Source organism: Danio rerio, chromosome 25 (genome assembly GCF_052040795.2).
Source record: "Danio rerio strain M-AB ecotype USA chromosome 25, GRCz13ab, whole genome shotgun sequence".
NCBI classification, from domain to species: Eukaryota; Metazoa; Chordata; class Actinopteri; order Cypriniformes; family Danionidae; genus Danio; species Danio rerio.
In genome coordinates this window covers 8,974,756-8,992,500 of record NC_141045.1, presented here as the reverse complement: position 1 = coordinate 8,992,500, position 17,745 = coordinate 8,974,756, and the positions used below count along the sequence as shown (strand labels likewise).

Below are 17,745 nucleotides of genomic sequence, written 5' to 3'. Positions count from 1 at the left end.
TAAAGTCTTATTTGTTTTATTTCGACTAGAATAAAAGCAGTTTTGCATTTTTTATGAACCATTTTAGGGACAAAATTATTAGCCCTTTTAAGCTATATTTTTTCTCGATAATCTACAGAACTATATCACTGTTATACAATAACTTACCTTATTCCTCTAACCTGTCTAGTTAACTTAATTAACCTAGTTAACCCTTTAAATGTCACTTTAAGCCAGGCGTGTCCAAACTACGGCCCGCGGGCCATCTGCGGCCCGCAATCAGTTTTGTGGCGGCCCGCGAGGCTTTTTATAAATATCAATAGAATCTGGCCCGCTATACAAAAATGAACGTAATTCAATAAATAACCACCGGGTGTCGCTATTACATGCATTCAATTAAGCAGCAGTTCTTGTTATGATCTATCTATCTATCTATCTATCTATCTATCTATCTATCTATCTATCTATCTATCTATCTATCTATCTATCTATCTATCTATCTATCTATCTATCTATCTATCTATCTATCTATCTATCTATCTATCTATCTATCTATCTATCTATCTATCTATCTATCTATCTATCTATCTATCTACACACAGTTGAAGTCTGAATTATTAGCCCCTCTTTGATTTATTTCTTCTTTTTTAAATATTTCCCAAATGATGTTTAACAGAGCAAGGACATTTTTACCGTATGTCTGATAATATTTTCTCTTATGGAGAAAGACTTTTGTTTTATTTCGGCTTGAATAAAAAGCGGTTAAAATTTTTTTATGAACCATTTTAAGGTCAAAATTATTAGCCCTTTAAGTCTTCAGAACAAACCATTGTTATAAAATAACTTGCCTAATTACCTTAACTTAACTAGTTAACTTGATTAACCTAGTTAAGCCTTTAAATGTCACTTTAAGCTGTATTGAAGTGTCTTAAAAATATCTAGTCAAATATTATTTACTGTCATCATGGCAAAGATAAAATAAATCAGTTATTAGAAATGAGTTACTAAAACTAATATGTTTAGAAATGTGTGGAAAAAAAATCTTCTCTCCGTTAAACAGAAATTGGGGAAAAAATAAACGGGGGCTAATAATTTAGGGGGGCTAACAATTCTGACTTCAACTGTATTTATATATATATATATATATATATATATATATATATATATATATATATATACGTGTCTGTGTGATGTATGTAAAATTTGGCCCGCGACAACGTTTGTCTTTTTGCATCTGGCCCTCGGCCCAAAAAGTTTGGACACCCCTGCTTTAAGCTGTATAGAAGTGTCTTGAAAAATATCTAGTAAAATATTATTTACAGTCATCATGGTAAAGATAAAATCAATCAGTTATTAGAAATGAGTTATGAAATAAAATTATTATTTAAATTAACATAAAATTATTATGTTTAGAAATGTGTTGAAAAAAATCTTCCCTCCGTTAAACAGAGATTGGGGAAAAAATAAACAAGCGGTTTATATATATATATATATATATATATATATATATATATATATATATATATATATATATATATATATATATATATATATATATAAATATATATATATATATATAAATATATATATTGTATATGTACCGTATGAAGAGTTTAGATGCAAAAAATCTCTAAATGCCATCTAAAATTTTGCTCTTTTTATCGGGCTCCTGTGTGTATGTTCAGTAATATTAATTTTATGGCAAAGAAGTCCTTTTCCTTGTCTTTAAAGTGTAATATCTCAACATAAACAAAGGAGGCAAAGAAAAATGTTCATTTTTGATGGAAATTTCAGACGGCACTTAGAGGTTTTTGCAGTTTTTAGGGCTGCTCGATTCTGTGAAAAATCATAATCATGATTATCAGTGGGCCATATGTGCATTAGTGCATTAGTACACAGCTAAAAATAAATACGTCATCATTACGTCATCGCCAAGGAAAGTAAACACATTCAAATAAATAAATAATAATAATAATAAATAAATCTTTATTAATGCAAAGATTGCTCTGTTATTCATGTATGAAATTTAGTCATTCTTATTCATGTAGTACGATAAGCAGTCTTATTTTTGTATGATATATTATTGTTTGTTCGTTTGTTTTTTTTTGAGACCCCGTGTATAAATATATATTAAAAAAATGCTTATTTATATTTCTAAAATAAATATTTATATGTAATACAAGTTATATATAAATACATAAATATTTCGGTTTTGTATTTCTTTGTATTTTACATATGTTTTATTTAAATAAACACAATATTTATACACAGTGATTATACACACGTTATGTAAATACAAACATTATTTTGGATGCAATTAATCCTGATTATTCGTTTGACAGCACTAATAGATTCAAAGTGGTTTCTTTCAGCTGAATCCCAGTGTACGCTTTTAAGCACCATACAGTGAATTATCTCTGTCCTCCAAGAATCTCCAGGCACTATTTTTTTTTTACATCTCACCTTTTTGTTTCTCTGCTCTTCTCAGCGGGGCGTTTTCAGAGGTGGTCCTGGCCCAGGAGAAGGCCACGGGAGACATGTACGCCGTCAAATGCATCCCCAAAAAAGCACTAAGAGGAAAAGAAAGCGGAATAGAAAACGAGATTGCAGTGCTGAGGAAGTAAGTCTTCTAAAAGCTTCAAATAACAAACCTGACAGTCATTACATGCTTTACACGACTTTCCCCAGCGACCCAGGAAAATGCTAAAGTTCAAAAGCTGCTGTTAGTAGGAGTCGCAGCTGTTCCTCTCGCCCATCACTCCTGCCTGTCCCTGACTGAAAAAACAACTAAATAAAAATGAATACTTATGAATAAGGCTGATAAAATGACAACCACCTCGATTAATTGAACACTTTACATTAATTTCAATCATTGAAGGAATTTTTTATTTTCAATGTAATTATTGACTTACTTTTCCCCCCTCTCACATTTATACTGTGCTGAACTATAAAAAGTATTTTAACACAACAATACTTTTTAAAAAGAGAAAGTATAAACAATTGAATGTGGTTATTGGGCCATACACTCAAAGCGCTTCATAATCAAGAGGGAAGGGGGGTCTTTATACCATCACCAGTGTGCAGCATCCATTTGGATGATGCAACGGTGGCCACAGGACTACAGCGTCAGTTTCACACATCAGCTGGGGTGGAAACAGTGATGGAGCCAAATCATGGGAGTGCATGATGGGTAAAGGACGATGGAGGGAATTTGGCCAGGACACCGGAATTACACCCCTACACTTTCGAGGATTTTTAATGTGCACAGAGAGTCAGGTCCTCTGTTTATCTCTCACTGACAGTATAGCTTTTCCTTCACTATACTGGGGCATTAGGACTCACACAGGCTGCAGGCTGAGCACCACTTCTGGCCTCACTAACACCACTTCCAACAGCAACCTAGTTTTCACATGTGGTCTTCCATCCAGGTACTAACCAGGCTCATCCCTGCTTCGCTTCAGTGAGTAACAAACAACTTAACGAGTTGGGGAAATAATATTGGTTATAGGTTATAAATTTGGGTATTGCTTTCTTTACGATTAATCGTCCAGTCTTACTTATGACCATACTTCCTCTGTTACTTGTTTACATTAAGAACTGCAAACTTTTTTATGCAAAACAGCTGTAGTTTAAATATGCAAATAAGGCGTTTCATTGAATATAAGACAAATTTGCATACCAAAATTGTAACATTTGAGGATATCAGCTTCACAATTCTGGTTTCTTTTTGTACACACATTAGATTCAAAGGTTTTTATTTGACGGCCACAAATATTTTCTTCTATAAATAGCTGAGCATATTAAATATCAAAATAAAGATCAGAACCTATATATTTAACAACAACAACTCCAAAAAAATTATATATAAGCAATATCACACGAAAATCAGAGTGATGTGGCTGTATATCGGCATTGGTGGGATGTGTGCGAGGCCCCAGGCCAAGTGCCTTAGCATCCCCCTAGTGACTATATACAGCCATATTGCACTGCTACTCATGTGATATTGCATTTATACAACAGGTCGACAACATAATCGTGTATATAAAAAGAAAATTCAACCCGGAGAGTCCAAAAACGATTTTGTATTACGAACTACATTTCTCTGCCATTCCTTTACATCTGCAGCTCATGTCAGAACAGCAGAAACCGTTACTAATTCACCAACGCCACTTTAGAGCTAGTTTTTGAATGATTCTCTAGCGTAATGTCTAAAGTGATGGTAAAACAGCTGATTTTGCTCACATTTTAAGATTATAAGACTGAACGGCATGAAATGTCATCAATCTACAGAGATATCTCCCTAGGCTACAGTATTACAGTCTATTACAATCTACAGTATTTCTCTGTTGCAATCAGGAAATCACAATAATTAACCCCGAAAAAAGCAATGCTATAAGTACCAGATTGCTGTTGTGTTTGCGGTGATATCATCAGTCAGCACATTAGCCTAGTGGTTAGGGCATTGACATATGGTGCAGGAGCTCTTCAGGGCATCCCGAGTTCGAATCCCGGCGCAAGGACATTTCCTGTCCCTTTCCCTCTCTCTCCCACTTTGCTAATAATGTTTTTATCAGCTGTACTTTAAAATTATGCTGTTTTTTCCTCCTCTAAGGGCTTATTTTGTGATCTCTGTCACCATCTTTGCTCAGTATGACAGGCTGATGGCCACTGATGTGCGGTCTCTCAGAAATTATAAATATTTTAAAATAGACATTATCCTTATAAATAAACTGCATAGTTGCAATGTAAACAACTACATTCTCAACTAAAAAGCCTCAAAAGTACATATTGTTGCCCAAAAGGAGCAATATTTGTACAGTTGTTTACAGTCAAATTGTAAAGTCTGGGCGGAGTAATACACAAGGGTGAAGGGTGAAGAGGTTGTACGAGTGCTGTTACTGACAGAATATCGCACGGCTTTCAACCAATCAGATTCAAAAACCAGACAGAACTATTATATATATATATATATATATATATATATATATATATATATATATATATATATATATATTACACATGCGCAAATGTACAGTACATTTACACATATTAATTTGCACAATATCTATATGCATAATATATTTGGTGTATGTATATATATATATATATATATATATATATATATATATATATATATATATATATATATATATATATATATATATATATATATATATATATATGCCAAATATATTATGCATACAGATATTGTGAAATATAGATATTTAATACATATTTGTAATTCCAATAGCTGGAAAAAAATATATGAAAGTTGCCCTTTTTCGAAATATATGTTGCATATATGATATTTTAAATATGTAAAATCTAAATATGAGCTTGTATATCATATATGTAATTTGCATATATTACATCTATGTGCGTTATGCAAGAGATTTATGACTCATTTTCAGAAAACGGCCTTTAAAAATATGCACCATAATTGAAATCTACCCACACAAATTGATCAAGTGTAACAAAAGAAACCCTTAACGGTGTGTTTTGGCTGTTTTTTTTTTGTTTGTTTTTTTGTTTTTTACATTAGCCTGAACTAACACTTCTTGAAAATCCAAGAAGCTCAAAATCTCAAAATTGACAGATGCCAGGAAAGCAGTGTTTTAGCCTGCGGTGCCTAGCCTTAAAATACAACATACCCGGCACCCATCGCATGTTTCCCGTGAGTTGAAAGGCAGCTGTTAGTGGGAGTTTTGAGTTGTTCTCCTTCTCGCTGCCTCCTACCTGTCTCTGTCAAAGCCTGGCGAGTGTTTTAAAGGCCGTACAGATGATTCATGTGGCCTCCGCTGCAGACCTCGCTATTCACGCACGCTGAGGCCGAGCGCAGGTCTGCTGTTGTCAGGGTGAAAAAAAAAGAAAGGCAAAACGTTGGCGAGTTATAACACCGCCACTGGATTCAAGACGCAGCAGGTAGAACAATATAAGACACTGTTCAGAAAGAGATATCGCCAAAGTTTAAACACACACCAGAGTAAAGCCAAAGCAAAGAGTCTTTAAAATGTTATGATCCAGAAAGGTTTGCTTAGAGGCTTTACAGTTACGATGTTGTTTTAGGTTTTATTTTATGCTTCTGTCTCTTTGTAGGCTGTCCAAAGCATTGCTTATTGACTCATTATTACACTTGTGACCCTTTGTAGAACATCTAAAACAATAATATTTTCATTGTATATTCAGTTTTATTGATTTTTGTATAAATTTAGGCCTCTGTCGCTTTGTGGGTATCTAAAACTGTTTTCATTTTGATCATTTTTAAATGTTATTATCAACTCATTTATTATTAAATTAAAATTATTATTTATTATTATTTAATATTTTAAATAGTTAAAAAAATAAAAATAAAATAAAACGATGCTTCTGTCTCTTTTCTAGGCTGTCCAAACACTATTCATTAAATTGTTCAGTAAATTATGCTTGAATTATTAAAACAATTATGATAACAACATAATAATAAAACAATAATAACAACAATAATATTTTTTACTATTTATTTAATTTTATTTTATTTTTTGTATAATTTTATGCTTCTGTTTCATTGCTGGTATCTAATACTGTACCGTTTTAATTTTATTGTATATTTGTTTTATTATTTAATATTTAATATGACTTTAAAAATTATAAATAAAATCAAATAAAATAATGCTTCTGGCTCTTTGTGGGCTGTCCAAACTATTATGCTTGTATTAATAAAACGATAATATTTTTATTATTTATTTAATTGTATAGATTTTTTCTGTGTATTTTTTTATGCTTCTGTCCCTTTGCGGGTATCTAAAATGTGCTGTTTTTATTTTATTAATTATTTGTTTTACTATTTAATATTTTATATAGCTTAAAATTTAAAATTGAAATGACTCTTCTGTCCATTTGTAGGCTGTCCAAACACTAGCTTTTATTAAATTGCATATTATGCTTGTATTAATAAAGCATTTATATTATTATTATATGTTAAATTGTATTGATTTTGTATTTATTTATTTATACTTTTTACTTGGTCTTGTATTTATTAGTTTATGCTGCTGTCCGATTTTGGTCCACAGCACTGTTTTAACATTTATTTCTATATTTATTTTGAAAGAGTTCAATCATACTGTATATGCGCTATATATATATAGAACTATATATATATATTAGAACTTAATACTTAAAAATTTCAAATCAAAACTATATATATATATATATATATATATATATATATATATATATATATATATATATATATATATATATATATATATATGAATATATATATATATATATATATATATATATATATATATATATATATATATATAACCCCACCAGTGACTATATACAGCCATATTGCACTGCTACGAGTGTGATATTGCATTTATACAACAGTTCGGCAGCATAATCGTGTATATAAAAAAGGAAATCTAACACAGAGACTCAAATCCTTTTGTACAAGGAAGTACTTTCTTCCGCCGTTCATTCACATCTGCAGCTGACGTCAGTACAGCAGAAACTGTTTCTAATTCATCAACGCCACTTTAAAGCTAGTATTAGAATGATTCTCTAGCGTAATATCTAAAGTGATAACAAAACAGGTGATTTTGCTCACGTTTTAAGATTATAAGGCTGAACGGCATCAGTCTAGAGGTATTCCCCAGTATTTCTCTGTTGCAATCGAGATATCACAATAATTAACCCAGAAAAAAGCCAGAGCAAAGCAAACACTACCAGATTACCTTAGTATTAATACAGCACTACAACATACAAAAAAGAGAGATTGACTTAGAAACTCACTTACCTCTTTTATATTGATTTTATCAGCTGTGGTTTGAAGTTTATGCTGTGTTTTTCTCTCCTTATTATGCGGTCTTTGTTGCCATCTTGTGGCAGAACGTCAACCGTCTTTGCTTTGCTCAGTAAGACAGGCTTATGGCTGCCAACGCGAGAAATTATAAATATTTTAAAAAGGCACTATCCTTATGAATAAACTGCATATTTGCAATCGAAACAAATACATTCTCACCTAAAAAAGCCTCAAAAGTACATTATGTTGTCCAACAGCTGCAATATTTCAGATCAGATTCGAGAACCAGACAGAACTATGTATAAAAATATATAATATTGTAATGTTAATGTTAATACATTTTTATACATATCAGAGGTCCCGTTAGACTTTCTCATTGTCCGTCATTTTGACGGAGAGGCTTGTTAAATTTCCGTCATAATTTATTATTGAACGTTATTTAATTTGATGACTTTCTGATCTCTTTTTTTATTCATATTTTAATTATGAACTTGCACGACGAGCATATAAGCCAGAAGGGCCAACCCTGTTCCTGGAGAGCCACCTTTCTGCATATTTCAGTTGCTACCCATATCAAACACACCTGAACCAATTAATTAGGACCTGAACACCACGGCTGCGTCCGAAATCGCATACTTCCATACTATATATTGTATGCTAAAATCAGTATGCGAGCCGAGTAGTATGTCCGAATTCATAGAATTCGAAAATCAGAATGCGAGAAGTACCCGGATGACTTACTACTTCCGGCGAGATTCTAGAGTGAGCATGCCATGCATGCTGCGCTATCCCATGATGCCCCGCAAGCAAATTCATGAATAGGAGTAAAGCAACGCAATTGATGCAGGTAGGTCACGTGACCATGACCAATTTGTCGGATATAGTACATTCGAATTCCATTCATACTTTTCACATTCATACTGTATAGAACAAACTTTTCTAACGGCTAAAAATTACGTTTAAATTCAAATGCAGTACCTACTGAGTAGTAGGCGGTTTCGGACGCAGCCCACGTCATAATTACAGGCAGGTGTGTTTGATATGGGTTGCAACTAAAATCTGCAGGAAAGTGGCTCTCCAGGAATAGGGTTGGCCACCCCAAATATAGGCTAAATTAATTATTTATTTATTCAACAAATGAACAAAAACTCCTGTCTGCCTTAATCTTCCTCCTGCGTCGACCTGAACTGTGCTTGCCTGTGCGGAATCGAACGCAAAAATATACGGTTAACGCGACCTCTGATGTATATACAGCCAGAATTTAAACAGAATTTTGAGCAGAAAATTAGATGATTTCTGAAGACGTGCCACTGAAGACTGGAGTGTAAAGACTGCTTAAATTGATAAATCTTTGTTAGTTTGGCAGCTTATAAGCAATATAAAAATAAATAATTATAAATTATAAATAATTGAATATGTCAAAGGCTGTTATTTTTCATCCACAGCATAAACAGAATATCTCAGTATATCAGCTCAGTGTGTTTGGGAATGTTTTATAGGACCAAACATCAGCCATCCAAAACAAAGCCTTCATAATCCACTCAAGTGCGTCTCCGCTTCATTATAATTGATCAAATATTTTGTCTGTTCTTTTCAGGATCAAGCATGAGAACATCGTGGCCCTGGAAGACATTTACGAGAGCCCCAGTCATTTATATCTAATTATGCAACTGTGAGTAGAATCTGTTTGTTGTTTAGTTAATGGGTCTTTAACATGGAGTCGAACAATGTGATTTAAAACCGGAAATTTAAAACACCTAAAAATGTTTAAAACTCTTAAAACACCTAAAATCTGTTGTGTGTGACTGATGAGCGTTTTGAGTTGGCATCCAGAAATTCCTCTTCCTGTCTTTTCGATTCGCATTCCAGTTCAACATCCTGTGAAACATCCGACTAATGACTTGAAAATGAGCCAGATCTCATTCTGAGATTTGCCCTAGCCTGCTGCTGCTGTTTGAAATCATTTTGTTGAACTTAACATCGGATGATTTCTGCAATCTCCTTTGCTTATCGCAAAAGCTTTTACACATTTTTGTTTGGTTTCGAATTTTGAGCTGTTTTGAAGCCAGATTTGATTATTGAGGGTTTTGTTTCATAGTTTTGTTTGGTTTAGTTTAGGCATTTAGGTTTTTATTTGGTTTTGTTTGATTTGGTAAATCTGGGTTGGCTTTTCAGTTGGTTATGGTTTGTTTTAGATTGGCTTTTTACTTTGGTTTATTTGATTTGATTTGATGTAGCTGTTTTGCTTGATTGTTTTTTTTTTTTTGTATTGGATTGTTTTGGTATTTGGTTTGGCTTTGTTTTAATTGTTTTGGTTGGACTTTTTGTTTGTTTGTTTTTCTTTTATTTAGTTTTAATTTAGTTTGATCTTATTTTGCTTGGTGTGGTTTTTTTTGTTTGTCTTTGGTTTGGTTAGTTATTGGTTGTTCTTTGGTTTGGCTTTGTTTTGATTGATTTGTTTGTCATTCTTTTTTTTTTTTTGCTCTTCTGTTTTGATTTGGTTTGATTTTGTTTGGCTTTGTTTTGGTTTTGTATTTGTTTTTTGTTTTTTTCTTCTTTTCTTTTTTTTTTTTTTTTGGTTGGTTTGGTGTTTTTGTTTGTTTTTTTGTTTCTCTTTGATTGTTTTGCCTAGTTATTTGTTGTTCTGTTGTTCGGCTTTGTTTTGATTGATTCAGCTTTTTGTTTGTTTGTCATTCTTTTTTCTTCTGCTTTTTTCTTTTGATTTGTTTTAATTTTGGTTGATCTTATTTTAATTGGTTTGGCTTTTTTGTTTGCTTTTTATTTGTCTTTGATTGCTTTGGCTAGTTATTTGTTGTTTTTTGGTTTGGATTTGTTTTGATTGAGTTGACTTTGTTTGTTTGTCATGCATATTTGCTGTTTTGATTTGGTTTGTCTTTATTTTGGTTGTTTTGGTTTTGTATTTTTTTGTTTTTCTTTTTTGTTTTATTTATTTTTTGGCTTTGTCTTTGATTGCTTTGGCTAGTTATTTGTTAATCTTTTGTTTGGCTGTGTTTTGATTGATTCAGCTTTTTGTTTCTTTGACATTCTTTTTTTGCTTTTTTTGTTTTGATTTTGTTAGATTTGTTTTGGATTTTATTTGTTTGTTTATCTTTTTAGCTTTTTGTTTTGTTTAATTTTGCTTGGTTTGGGTTTTTTGCTTGTTTTTTTGCTTTGTCTTTAATCGCTTTGGCTAGTTATTTGTTGCAATTTGGTTGTTGGTTATTGGTTTATTGGTTGGTTTTGTTTTGATTGGTTTGGCTTTTTGTTTCTTTTGTTTGTTTGTTTTTTTTTAGTATTGATTTTGCTTGGTTTGGTTTTTGTTTGTATTTTTGGGATGTTTTGGTTTGGGTTTTTGCTCTTTAAAATACCCATAAACCAATTAAACAGTCTTCTATTGCTGACTTATGTACCTGCATTATCCCAAATGTTTCAAAATCCAGAGAAATTAAGTTTAATTCATTTTCTTGTTTGGTTTCATAGAAAACAGGGAAACCCCAAGATTGAACAAACTGTGCGTTATTAAACTTCAAGTAGCAGCATTATAACTTAAGAACCTAAACTGTATTTAGTCTGCTAAAACAGTGCTGCTGCATCTCCACATGATCACGAGCAGAACCAGAAGTGGTAGACTGTCTTCTTCTGCTTCATACTACCATGATAATAAGTGATATTAAGTGTTGAATACTTTAGCTCATCCATGAACATGATTTCTGCAGGAGTCCTGTAACATGTAATGAAGACTACAACTCCCATGACTCCACACTCAGTCACTGCATCATCAAACTGCATATTTATTTGTTGTGAATACACACCCCTTAAAATGACATACTGTGCTTGAAACAGTAGTATGTTTAAGATGCTATTTATTGTGTAATGTATTTGTCTGTGTAATTATGTCTTTTCTGTATTTTCCAGAGTGTCAGGCGGCGAGCTGTTTGATCGCATCGTGGAGAGGGGCTTTTACACGGAGCAGGACGCCAGTGCGTTAATCAAACAAGTTCTAGATGCTGTAAATTACCTGCACTCGCTCGGGATTGTCCACCGAGACCTGAAGGTGATGATTTCCCCTGACTGATTTCCTTCACAACAAAACAAATCAATAACACTGAGATATACAGTGTCATCATATGCAGTTTATAAGTGAGGCTGAAGCAGGAGACGTGAAAGGTCACCGCATCGTGATCATTCACTTTCACCACAGCGGAAACAAGACGTTCGGTGTAAATAACGCTCAGTGACTTTATAACCTAATCATGCCCTTTCTCTCTCATCTCCTGACAGCCGGAGAATCTGCTGTATTTCAACCCACATGAGGAGTCCAAGATTATGATAAGTGATTTTGGCCTGTCCAAGATGGAGGGTGCAGCCAACGACATCATGTCAACAGCCTGCGGGACGCCGGGATATGTGGGTAAGGCTAAAGAAGCGTTAAATAACAGTATGAGTCTTTACTAAATCTGAAAATAGTAGTCATTTTATTTACTTGTTTGTTTTTTTCCTTGCATAATTGTATGCACTGAGATGAATATGCAATTGAAGTCAAAATTAAAAACCTCCTGTGAATGTTTTGTTCTTTTTCAAATACTTCCCAAATGATGTTTAACAGAGCAAGGAAATATTCACAGTATTTTCTATGATATTTTTTCTTCCGGAGAAAGTCTTATTTGTTTTTATTTCAGATAGAATGAAAGCATTTAAAAAAAAAATTTAAATCATTTCAAGGTCAAAATTATTAGCCCCTTTAAGCTGTTTATTTTTCGATTGTCTGCAGAACAAACCATGGTTATACAATGATTTGTCTAATTATCCCAACTTGCTTAGTTAACCTACAGTAGTTAAAGGTGCAGTAGGTGATCTGCCACAATGCTTACCAGTTAGCATACCATATTTTAAAAACTGTCCCTCCCCTGCCTTGCAAAGCCAAAAAAAGAAAGGAGTGTTGCCAATTTAGTGGCTTTTTTTTTCAATTTTCAAAAACGCAACTAGCGACAAATCTAGCATCTATTTTGTGTTACTGGAGATTTCTTTAGGCTGTCATTAGTCCATACTGTACCATCCCTACACTTCTAAGCTACATGCTATTTCAGAGCGAATATTCAGAGTATCTGTGAACAATATAGGGAGCACGTCACAGGCTGTCATTGTTCAAAACCAATGTGAATATAAAAGCTGCAAACTAAATTAAAATAAAGAGGATATGAAAAGAAAGAAAATGGTAGTAATGGTAAACAAAAACTAATAGATCTAATGGAAGACAATTCCCTTTAAAATGGTCATAAATACAGATTTTGTTTAACCTCTATTTGAGTGGTGGTCCAATTTTCATGAAAAACATTATTTTCAGTCCATGCTTACAAAAAGTTAGAGTATTCAAGATGATTAAACCGTTTTTAAATAACAGAAACTAATTTGCCAGTGATTATTAGGGTAAATATCTGCAATTCTTTAACATAATCAGACCAAACCTATTAATTTACTCTCTTTGTGTCAAATCTGTGTGCTCTTATTTCCATGTTTGAATTTTATTTATTTTTTTGTGGTGGAAACTAAACATTTCTATCCACATTTTCTGCCAAAAGGACAATAAAGTGGTTAAAATAGATTTTAAATGAAATCAAATAAAAAAATAGTTAAATAAAAAACACTTATTATTAAATATTTGTTCATCTACACCGCTATAGAAATCGAATGTATGGCAATTACATGTATGTAAATTACTTGTATGACATACAGGTTCATGTTTGGATTTCACATAAATAAAAAATGCATGTCATATATCCAACATTTATTTATAAATATGCAAAAAAAAAGATTATTTACATATTTTTTTGACCATTGGAATTTAAAAAATGCACTTGTATGTTCAAATTTATTAGATATAATTTTATATATGTATTCAATTATGGCCATAAATCAAATTTCCACATGGATGTTTATATATATTTATGTGAGTAAATGATGGTCAGATATTTTGTGTGTGAACTTTCCTTTATTAACCCTTTATTTCATGACTTTTTGTCTCTATTTTAATACTGTAGCTCCAGAAGTACTAGCACAAAAGCCTTACAGCAAAGCTGTGGACTGCTGGTCCATTGGAGTTATTGCTTACATCTTGTAAGTATTTTTATCCTTTTTTTTCAATCATTTTACACATCTTAAGGATACAAAACTACATCCTCTGTCTCCCCAGGTTATGTGGATACCCTCCGTTTTACGATGAGAATGACTCGAAACTGTTTGAGCAAATACTGAAGGCAGAATATGAGTTTGATTCGCCGTACTGGGATGATATTTCTGATTCAGGTGAGGGTGACTCATCATATATCGTGGTGAAAAGATTGCTCTCACACACACACACACACACACTAAAAAAAAAAATTCTGTCATCATTTCAAACTTGTGTATATTTAGATTTTCTGCTAAATACAAAATAAGATGGTTTGAAGAATGTTGATAATCAGCCTATTTTTGAGTTCCATAGTATTTTAGGGGTGTTACAATACAGTAAATGTATTTTATTCATTCATTTTCTATTCGGCTTAGTCCTTTTAGTAATCAGGGGTCGCCACAGGGTAATGCACCACCAACTTATCCAGCATATGTTTTACGCAGCAGATACCGTTCCAGCCACAACTCAACACTCGGAAACACCCACACACTCTCATTCACACACACACACACACACACACACACACACACACACACACACACACACACACAAACTATGGCCAATTTAGCTTATTTAATTCACCTATACTGCATGTCTTTGGACTGTGGGGGAAAACAGCGCACCCGGAGGAAACACACGCCAACAAGAGGTGAACATGCAAAAACCACACAAAAATGCCAGCTGACCCAGCCAGGGCTCGAACCAGTGACCTTCTTGCTGTGAGGTGATTGTGCTACCCACTGCGCCACCATGATGCCCCATACATGTATTTACACTGAAAGTTTTGTACCAAATTTATACAATGTTATTTTAACCACTTGCTTATGTGGAACTTTGAGAGCTTCCAGTTTTAGATCTTTTCATTTCACATTAATAATTCATGATCAGCCTCTTAGTCTGTGCTGGATTGGTTGATGAATAAATAAAACAAAAGACATTTAATAATCAGAAAAAACTTTGTGTTTCGTTACTTTTGATCAAAAGCTATGAAATATTTCAAATCAAGTTTTTTAAATTGTTCTCTTTAATTATTTTTTTTTAAATGATTAAAAACATTTATATTAAAAAATGTGTTTAATCGCATCCAAAATAAAAAAATTGTGTATATTTATTATGTATATATAAATACACACATGTATGCATATATTTGAGAACATGTTTATATATATATATATATATATATATATATATATATATATATATATATATATATATATATATATATATATATATATATATATATATATATATATATATATATATAACACACACACACACACACACACAGTCGAAGTCAGAATTATTAGCCCCCTTCAATTTTTTTTCTTCTTTTTTTTTAATTTCCCAAATGATGTTTAACAGAGCAAGGAAATGTTCACAGTATGTCTGATAATATTTTTTCTTCTGGAGAAAGTCTTATTTGTTTTATTTTCGGCTAGAATAAAAGCTGTTTTAAATTTTTTAAACACCATTTCAAGGGCAAAATTATTAGCCCCTTTAAGCTATATTTTTTCTCGATAAACTACAGAACAAACCATCGTTATACAATAACTTGCCTAATTACCCTAACCTGCCTAGTTAACTTAATTAACCTAGTAAAGCCTTTATATGTCCCTTTAAGCTGTATAGAAGTGTCTGGAGAAAATCTGGAGTTTGCATGTTCTACCCTTGTTCATGTAGATTTCCCCCGGGTTCCCAGGTTTCCTCCCACCATCCAAAGGCATACACCATAGCCAATCGACTAATCCAAATTATCACCTATGATAGCCATAGTTTACACTTCTCACACGACGACAAGCAGGGGAGTTTTCGAGACCTACCTGAGCTTGAACTCCCCTCTCGCCCTTCACACGGGAGGGAGCCCCGGGCTCGAGGATATTATGAGCTCAGGGCTCTCTCCCGGGACAGCATACCTATTATGCTTTATTGATCATCAGCTAAGTGTGAACCCTTGAATTCTGACTTCAACTGTTTACATAAACAAAAAAAATGCCTACAGGTTGTGCTTGACATCAGTATCCTTAATGATGACAGAATTTTCAACTTTTCGAAATATACTATGTCATAAATGCTTATATACATTCATTCCAACTTCATGCTTTGATTTTGTGCTGAATATTGTAGAAAATGACACCGACCTCTCTATTTATCTCTTTCACCCACTGGAACCCCATCGTTTAGTTTCTTATGTTTGCTTGTTACTGCCAGTCACGACTTAGTCTTCCCCCCTCCCAGTAGCAACACTTTAATAAGGGCTGTTCAAAAGTAACACTGAGGTTTTGCAGCCATATATAAATCATCAGCAGAAAAGCATTATCTGGCGCTGAGAAAAAAATAAAACAAATCGACACCCACACCACAAGCTGTTCTCTGGTGTCTGGGGAAAGTGTAGGAGGGTGTCATTTTTTCACAATTAGATCTGCGCCCTTGTGTAACCGATTCAGCGCTTTTTTTCCCCTTCTTTTTCATTTTGCACATTTGTGTTGTTTTACAGCGAAAGACTTCATTAATAACCTGATGCAGAAAGATCCGGAAAAGAGGTTCACGTGTGATGAGGCTCTTCGGCATCCGTGGTGAGCAGAAATAGATTGGACAAACATTGTTTAAAGGCATAATAATAATAATAATAATAATAATAATACAATAATAATAAAAGCTAATAATAATGGCTTTTAAAAATTAAAAACTGCTTTTATTCTAGCCAAAATAAAGCACATAATACCTTCTCTGGAAGAAAAAAATGTTATCAGAGGTACTGTAAAAATTTTCAAAGCAAAATTTTGATAAAATAACCCTGAACAAAGTAAACCATCTGTTATTCTGACAATTGATATATAATTAACTACCATGAAAATAAAACTATAATACTATCAAAAGTATTTACGTATCATGGTATAAACATGTATACCAACTCTATTAAAAATAATCCAAATCTGAAACTCAAAGATGTGCACTACCGGTCAAAAGATTGGGGTCAGTTTTTTTTTAAAGTAAATTATTCTGTTCATCAAGGCAGCATTTATTAAATATTTATCATAATTTTAAATAACTGCTTTCTTGTTGTATGTGGTTTTAAATGAAATTATTTCTCCAGTCATTATTGCTTTTATTACTATTACCATTAATAACAAAAACAACAACAGTAATCATAATAATAATCAATATTGCAGTGATTTCTAAAAGATCAGGTGACTGAAGATTGGAGTAATGAAGCTAAATATACATAATTAAAATCACTGGAATAAATTATTAAATTTAATTATAAAGTACTTTTGAACAGTTATTTTACAGTGCAATAACATTTTACAATTTGTACTGTCATTTTGACGAAATAAATGCAGCCTTGGTGAGCAGGAGAAGCTTATTTTAATTCATTTAAAAATCCTACTGACGACAAACTTTTGACAGATATTTTAATGACAGACCATATGATAATCATCTAACACATCCACTAACATATTTCCTCATGAATCCACCAATAAGCTATATTTATTTCGTTAATCTACAGAACAAACCATCGTTATACAATAACTTGCCTAATTACCCTAACCTGCCTATTTAACTTAATTAACCAAGTTAAGCTTTTAAATGTCACTTTAAGCTGTATAGAAGTGTCTTGAAAAATATCTAGTCAAATATTATTTTCTGTCATTATGACAAAGATAAAAAAATCAGTTATTAGAGATGAGTTGTTAAAACTATTATGTTTAGAAATGTGTTGAACTAATCTTCTCTCAGTTAAACAGAAATTGGGGGAAAAAATAAACAAGGAGGCTAACAATTCTGACTTCAACTGAATATATGCTATATT

General features: G+C 32.6%; 2 protein-coding genes and 1 long non-coding RNA gene across 5 annotated transcripts in view; 2 read left to right on the top strand and 1 right to left on the bottom strand.

The window, feature by feature from the left end:
* Positions 1-2,707, bottom strand: part of LOC147830790 (uncharacterized) — an 11,984-nt gene extending 9,277 nt beyond the window's left edge. The window contains exon 1 of the long non-coding RNA XR_015526207.1: positions 2,443-2,707. This is a non-coding gene — a long non-coding RNA (uncharacterized LOC147830790). The remainder of the gene's footprint in view (positions 1-2,442) is intronic.
* The window catches only part of nox5 (NADPH oxidase, EF-hand calcium binding domain 5), a 175,010-nt gene that overhangs the window by 88,398 nt on the left and 68,867 nt on the right, over positions 1-17,745 (top strand). The window lies entirely within an intron of this gene.
* Positions 1-17,745, top strand: part of camk1db (calcium/calmodulin-dependent protein kinase 1Db) — a 40,440-nt gene that overhangs the window by 16,917 nt on the left and 5,778 nt on the right. For all 3 annotated transcript variants that reach the window (XR_015525857.1, NM_001080658.3, NM_001135043.3), the window contains exons 2-8: positions 2,468-2,599; positions 9,363-9,437; positions 11,681-11,819; positions 12,047-12,176; positions 13,804-13,879; positions 13,956-14,068; positions 16,429-16,507. Coding sequence is in view for 2 of the 3 variants with exons in the window: in NM_001080658.3 (NP_001074127.2) it covers positions 2,468-2,599; positions 9,363-9,437; positions 11,681-11,819; positions 12,047-12,176; positions 13,804-13,879; positions 13,956-14,068; positions 16,429-16,507 (744 nt within the window). In the remaining variant the exon portion in view is untranslated. The remainder of the gene's footprint in view (positions 1-2,467; positions 2,600-9,362; positions 9,438-11,680; positions 11,820-12,046; positions 12,177-13,803; positions 13,880-13,955; positions 14,069-16,428; positions 16,508-17,745) is intronic.